Source organism: Populus euphratica, unplaced genomic scaffold (genome assembly GCF_000495115.2).
Source record: "Populus euphratica unplaced genomic scaffold, PopEup_1.0 scaffold516.1, whole genome shotgun sequence".
NCBI classification, from domain to species: Eukaryota; Viridiplantae; Streptophyta; class Magnoliopsida; order Malpighiales; family Salicaceae; genus Populus; species Populus euphratica.
In genome coordinates, this window is record NW_011500309.1 from 7,108 (window position 1) to 14,601 (window position 7,494).

General features: G+C 33.8%; 1 protein-coding gene across 1 annotated transcript; it reads left to right on the forward strand.

The window, feature by feature from the left end:
* The first annotated feature begins 896 nt into the window (after nt 1-896).
* On the forward strand, nt 897-6,361 carry LOC105113485 (Radical SAM superfamily protein). The gene is made up of 9 exons (XM_011009686.1): nt 897-1,145; nt 1,243-1,334; nt 1,661-1,763; nt 2,285-2,382; nt 2,572-2,702; nt 2,803-2,911; nt 3,686-3,877; nt 3,961-4,097; nt 5,835-6,361. The coding sequence occupies exons 1-9, from the start codon at nt 935-937 to the stop codon at nt 6,115-6,117; spliced, it is 1,356 nt and encodes a 451-aa protein (XP_011007988.1). The 5' UTR covers nt 897-934; the 3' UTR covers nt 6,118-6,361.
* The last annotated feature ends 1,133 nt before the right edge of the window (nt 6,362-7,494 follow it).

Below are 7,494 nucleotides of genomic sequence, written 5' to 3' on the forward strand. Positions count from 1 at the left end.
TAAATGTTATATTTTAAAATGTCTTTTGTTTTAAAATATATTAAAATAATATATATTTTTAATTTTTTAAAATTAATTTTCAACATAAACATAATGAAACAATTCCCTTAGAGGGTGTGATAAATATTATATTTTAAAGTGTTTTTTAAATAATATTTTTTTAATTTTTTAAAATTAATTATCAACATAAACATAACAAAACAATTCCCTTATATTTTATTTTATTTCCGTTGTCATTTTGCAACCCAAAAAAACAAAAAGCATTTAATCTCTTCAGTTCTTATTCTTCGTACTTCTGTCGACGTAAAAGCATAGCCATTTTGTACGATCTGACTACATTAGCTTGCAAATAAACGAGTTAATATTTTTTAACATTTTTTTTTAAATTCCGAGAGTTGATCTAGTCAAATTTGTATACAATGAAGTTAAATTACAAATTAGGGTATGTAGAGCGTGACAAATATTATATTTTAAAGTGTTTTTTATTTTAAAATATATCATAATTAATTTTAAACATAAACATATGAAAACCATCCAAATACACTAAAAATTTAATTCTAAATAAAAAATTAAAATTTTAAATAAATTATATTTTAATCACAATACCAAACATCCTTTAATTTATTAAGTCAATTAAATTTGTTCATATCAATAATATATTTAAATTAAAATCTAATACCGGATTAGACTTCAAATCCCTGATTTTTAAATTAGGTTTGAGTCGATTTTAATAGCTACAAGATGTGAAATATACTTTCTTTTTTGGTATTTGTTTTTTATAAAGAGAACATGATATGGGCTGGATCCGGACATAATTGTTTATGATGGGCTGATAGCTTGCCCATCAGAAATGGGCCATTGCCATGATAAAAAACCCTATCATATTAATCCATGCTGAATCCTTCAATCCTTTCGTGTTTCCATCATCGTGAAAATGGAGATGTCATGTATGTGGACGAGACGCCTACTGTTGGGAGCCAACTCTGTGCTTGTTGTGAAGCATCCTACAATTGCCTTCTCCACTTTTGCTGGTACTCGTTCAATTCAACCACCACCACTCATTTCCATTTTCTCTTCCAGCCGTCGCTCCCTTTCAACCACCACCGCCGCTTGTTCACCTCCACTCCATCCTCACTCCGACATTGGTAAGCATATGAAAAGTCCGCAATCATGGGGTTTAAATTCCTTTTTTTTTTTTTTTATAATCATTCACTCTTCTCTTTTTTTTTGGGGTGAGGGTAGGAAATGGTGCCGTGAATGCTGCAGCTGCAGCTGCTATTCCACTGGAAAGCCCGAAGATGCTTCTGAAAGGAATGTCATACACTGAACTCGAAGTATGCATTTGAGCTCGTTTAATTTTTTTTGTGGATTGTTAATTTCCGATACAGTTTTATTTCTCTTGTGGCCGGTTAAGGCACTTTATTTTTCCTTTATCAGTCAATTTGGGCTTTCTAATGCTTAGTTTCATAGTAAGCATTGTTCTTATGTGATTGTAGTAGTTTGGCTTTATTTTGTTTATCTTTTCATTTTCTGTGACAATTGGAGGGTAAGCAGCCAGCCGTAGTTGCTTTATTTTCCTTCAGGAAAGGAAGATGCAAACGTTAAAGCTTACAGATTTTCAATAATCTCTTATTTGTTATCGTGGGATTTGTTCCAACAGAAATGGGTTCAATCTTATGGATTCAGAACTGGTCAGGCCATGATGCTTTGGAAGCGCCTGTATGGAAACGGAATATGGGCACATCATGTTGATGAATTGCAAGGCATTCTTCTTCTATCCCATCCTATGTAGTTTTTAATCTTTTTAGTGCCTGTTTGGTAAAGGTTCAACTGCTTTTGTATGCTTTTGGTTTAAAAACAGTGCTTGGTTAAGGTTTGGTTTGTTTTGAAGCTGAAGCACATGACAATTTAAAAGGAAAATGCTTTTCTTTTAAAGCAAAGCAGGCTACCCCTTGGTTTTAACCAGAAGCAAAGCAGGTTATGCGTGGTCTGCTATTTTCTTAAGTAGTAAAAATACATTTTTTTTTTTAAAGAAAAGCGCAACAGTCAATTATCTAACACTGCTTTTACTGATGCCACTTTCATCTCAACTAAGTAGCCAAAGCATAGCACAACATAACAATACTAAACAAGCCCTTACTAAGCTCATTAATGTTGTCAATGACTTTGCAATGTTTATTTCTATTTGTTGACTCTCTAGTTGTTTCACTGTTGAACTTCTTGTGTCTTGCCTTAGAAAAACGCTGAGTCTTATGAACTCTATATTTGTTTTTACCTTCTGTAGGTCTGAACAAAGATTTTGTGAAAATGTTAGGTGAGCATGCCAAATTCAAGGCATTATCTTTGGAAAATATTCTCACAGCATCTGATGGCACTAGGAAGGTATCCATATCTTTACCAATTGTATTCATTCTCTTTTTGTTAGAATTTTTATATTTGTCTTTGTACCTCTTTGTCCCGCTTGTAGGTCACTTATTTTTATGGCTTGAAAAATCAAATTAGCATGTAAGCTTGTGGCAGTTGTACCACTGAGAATCTTCTCATGATTTTGAAACTCACAGGAACTTGCAGATTTTATTTAGGTTGGATGATGGATTGGTAATAGAAACTGTTGTTATACCTTGTGATAGGGGTAGGACAACAGTTTGTGTTTCAAGCCAAGTGGGTTGTGCCATGAATTGTCAGTTCTGCTTTACAGGCAGGCAAGCTAATATCTTCCACATTGGGACTTTGTGTTTAAACTATCCATGTTTTTGTCACTAATGAGGTGCATTTTCCTCTTACATGAATCTGGTTTTTCAGGATGGGTTTGAAGAGACATCTGTCCACAGCTGAGATAGTAGAGCAGGCTGTTTTTGCGCAACGTCTCCTAACCACTGAAGTTGGTCCCTTCACTAATGTTGTATTTATGGTAGGTGTATGATCAAGAAAGTCTTTTAGTTTGTGAAAACTTTTCCACTTAGTTTTGACAAAATTAGATCTCAATTGAGCGTTATGGATCTACCAAATCAGTGTTATTTGGAATCTTTATTAGGAAAAAAGAATTTTTTCATGACTGCCTCTCCATTACCACTGTCATTATTTATGTAAATGTGGTAGAAAAACTGAGCAACTATGGAGACCTGTCTTCAGTCTACTTTTTTTTTCTTTCATTATAGATTGATACATTTGATTAAAGAAAAATGAAATTCATAATCAGGTACAGGCATGTTAATTGTGGATTTTTGAATTCAAGCTTTAAGCTTAGTTGGTATTTTCTCGTTCTAGGGTTTCTGTATTTTCTCCCAAGCTCATTAGTAAGCTCCAAGCTCCACTCGGAGCAAGCATCTTAAACCCAATACTTAAAATATAAGTAGGTTATGACTGAGACTATCCATTATTTTTATATGTTAGGTATAACAATCACCAAAACACCACATCTCTTCTATGAATTTTCCAAGCAACTGTAAATCTCAAATGATATATGATTCTCTTCCATCAAAATACTACATTAAAAAGCAGTCTTCTGCTGCATGTCTTCTGGTTGTTAAAATGCTGTTCAACAAATGTTGTTATCTACTTTTGTATTATAAGACAGCTGCTGACCAGGAGTTGAACTAATCTTTTCTCCAAGAACAGACTCTTGGATCTTCAAACTTGCCTAGAAAGCTTTGCTAATTATTGGCATAAAAACATGTACCTGCAGGGAATGGGAGAGCCACTTCAAAATATTGACAGTGTTATTAAAGCTGCAGACATTATGGTGCACGACCAGGGCCTTCACTTCAGTCCCCGCAAGGTCACTGTTTCTACTAGTGGGCTTGTTCCTCAGTTGAAACGTTTCCTCCATGAATCCAACTGTGCTTTAGCTGTTAGTTTGAATGCTACGACTGATGAGGTTCATTTCATTCCACTTTATCTTGATTTACTGGAGAAATGTGCACATGTGATTTACCATCTCTGTCATAACAAACTATGCAGGTCAGAAACTGGATCATGCCGATTAATCGGAAGTATAATTTAGGGTTGCTTCTTCAAACGCTTAGAGAGGAACTTGGCGTAAAGAATAACTACAAAGTTCTATTTGAGTATGTGATGCTTGAAGGAGTAAATGACAGGTTAGATCGGCATTTTTTCTTTTGCATTTTTTTTCATGTGAGTATTATTGTTTTGTGCAGCCTATGATGTGCAAATGCAGCATTCTTATTTAATCTTAGATCTCCAGATTGACAGTTACATCTCAATTAGTTTTCTTTTGCAACTAAGAAAGATCAAAACTATTTGGTCAATCAATATACCAAGCATATTTATTTGTGTGGCATTTCTATCTGGGATTATCTCGATTTTGGGTGATGATGCTTTGGTTAGGATGTTTTTACTTATGTTGTGTCAGCATGCAGAACACATACTTAAAAACATTTTATCCATGATCCATGGTTTATGGGTATTACATGCAAATTAAAAGGAACTGATGATAACTAAAATATAAATATATTTATTTACAAAATAGTTACAACACAAATCAAAATAGTGATAAGATTATAACTAGAAACAATTGTAAATACACAGCTGGTAGCTAAATAAATTACATTTGGCAGATCTCAAAGAATGAACAAACATCTACAATTGTGCCCTTAAGAAAGAGAGAAGAAAAAATGATAGACATGCACACTTGTCAGGCGGTGGAGCTCTTCAAACCCTGAGTAGTGCTAGGTAGCTGCTAGGGTGTCATGATATCAGAGACAAGTCCATATGTTGCCCAGGTCATTGAGCCCAGTGTCACCTCCAACTGGATAGGGCATAACATATTCAAACCTTTTGCACATAAGGTAACACAAAGGTTTGTTAGCTATGGTGTTCCGATACATTTTAGATTAGATAACCTAATACAACTTCCATAAACACACTTCGTTCAAACATCCTTTGCAATAGTAATGTTGAAATATTTACAAGGGTTAACAAAATCATTTATTGAATAAAAATATCTTAATGAGGTGCCAGAGAAAAGATTACTGTAAATGATTTATGTTACATGTTCCATTATTTCAGTGGGGTCGAAAATCAATTGTTATTACCAAAAGCAACCTAATATATCCTGTCCTTGTTTAATGAAGTTTCTTCGACAAAAACATGTGAATTCCAAGAAGTTGGACTGTAGCTGAATAATCAGATTCTACGAAGTTGGACTTTAGCTGAATTTGAAACATAAAGTAAAGAATTACAAAACTAGAGTAATGCCTTTCACTGGTTAACATGTACTCCAGTAGAGAGTGCAATTAGATGGAAACATACCTTAATTACATCAAGAGAAATAATCCTTCCTGGCTCACTGGCATAAGAAAATCCACCTCAAGGTAGGAAAAGAACCCAGGGCACCGAAGGCTAGTTTTGTTAGCCTGGCTGTCATAAAGTAATGACCGACTTTTGGAAAATTGCTCAGCTAAACATTGTGGGCAAAGTTGGCAACATGTCATACTTCTTCAGCCCAGTTCAGTGTAAAAAAAATGCTAAACATTAAGAATAAAGAACAAGAAAAAAATTCAAGATACTCGTGGACCTTTGTATCATGATCTTAAAGTGGGATCCAATTGCCCATGTGTAGTCTCGGAATTTTTTCTTGTTATTTTTTCTCTCTCAATGTTTTGCATTAGTCTTAGTGTAAATCCATCATTATTGACGTTATTAACTTGAAAATGAGCCTTTTCTGTTTTTCTTGAAAAAGCTTAGGCTTTTTCTTTGCATAGCCTTCATATCATGTTAATTCAAAAATAGCTTTGGAGTCAATAACCCAAATTTATTTATCTGTTTGAAATTGTTGTATTGTTGTGACAACATAGATAATTGTTTGTTTTCAGTGTTGATGATGCATACAGGCTTATTGATCTTGTTCAAGGCATTCCATGCAAGATCAATCTCATTCAATTTAATCCTCACTGTGGATCCCAGTTTAGACCAACCAGTACAGAGAAAATGATCAAGTTCAGAAATATTTTGGCAGAAGCCAAGTGTGTTGTTTTCATGCGATACAGTAAAGGCGATGATCAGATGGCTGCTTGTGGTCAGCTTGGCAAGCCTGGAGCAATCCAGACTCCCTTAATTCGTGTTCCAGAGCAATTTAAAATGGCTGTAAATGCTTAGATGGGTTCTCGTCATACATTAAAGATGAAGTAGAATTCCAAATTGTTTTATAACTAGGTCTTCAACATTAAGGTACGTTCAGTGTCTCAAGGGCCTAGGACTCAATTAACTAGCTCTCGCACTGATGCTCTATCATTGCTGCTTTCAAGGGGGCCGCGCAATCGCCATTTTCGCCGAGTGGCACAGTGTCTCCCACTGACCTCCCCCGTATTGCATAAATGACAAAATCAAGCTTAGCTACTGAGATTGACCGCTAACCGGAATGATATGTTCTGATTGATCGTGCGATAGGAAAGAAAACTTCAACACCAAAGCAGCATTCACCACGATTCTATGATGCCTTACAATATCAGAACCATGTCGTGTCTCGAATCTTGATTTTTTTTTTTTCATTTCCCTCGAGGACATCATGGCCGGCTTGAATGCATATCCCAAGCTTCATTGTGGTGTCTTGATGAATCATAGGTAAGAAGTCCAACGCAAAATTTATGGGATTAGAGGTCCAGAAGAGCACTAAATTAATTGGATCTCAATCGTTAAGAGAACATTCAGACAAGTCATAATTTTTGAATTTGTTGCCTCGAAATTGCTATAATTATTAACAAATATGGAAAAAAGAACTGGTTTTTCCAGGTGCGGTGAACAGTGAAGCAGCTCCTCATTTCTTTCCATTTTCATCTTTTTAAAATTTTGTTCCTGGATTTTTTTCTTTTTGATTTAATTCTTGCGTCCAATAAAATTTTAAATTTTAGTGGAAAGATAAAATTAAAATTAAAAGTGAGGATTACAATGTAAGATTAAAAAAATTATTGGCCAACCTCAGTTAGAATTTTTAGTTGGGTTCAAAAATTTATTTTGTTGATTTTTTATTTTTAGGTTTGACTTAGAAAAAAGAAAACTATTGAAAACAATAGAGGGGAGACTTGTTGGTTGGTCACATTGCGCAACAAAAATGGTCGAGTGTTACATTCAATGAGAGGTTGCTAGCTATTTTAATATAAAGTTATAATTTATTGGTTGATGCTAGAGGACAAGGTTCAGAGCTTATGAGCATAATTATTTTTTCAAGCGTCATATTTTTCTTTTAAAAAATAAGTTTTGGTAAAAAATAAAAATAAAAATGGATGGTCAGGTGTTGGGACTGGCCTTTACTTGCTTTTTAGTTTTGATATGATTTTTAAATATTATTATAATTTTTTATTTGAATTTTAATATATTTTTTCCAATTATTATGTATTTGATGAAGATGATGATAATAATAATAATAAAAGAAAATGTTCATGAATATCCGATTAAAATTGGTTTTTTAATTTTTAAATTTTTAAATAGATTTTGAGTTAAATTTATAATTTTCTTAGCTTTCCATAACACAATATA

Excerpts from the sequence above, each read along its gene's own strand:
- LOC105113485 (XM_011009686.1), top strand. The coding sequence starts at position 935 with ATGGAGATGTCATGTATGTGGACGAGACGCCTACTGTTGGGAGCCAAC. Across the intron at positions 1,335-1,660 it reads TGTCATACACTGAACTCGAA|AAATGGGTTCAATCTTATGG; the intron begins GTATGCATTTGA and ends TTGTTCCAACAG. Across the intron at positions 3,878-3,960 it reads TGAATGCTACGACTGATGAG|GTCAGAAACTGGATCATGCC; the intron begins GTTCATTTCATT and ends CAAACTATGCAG.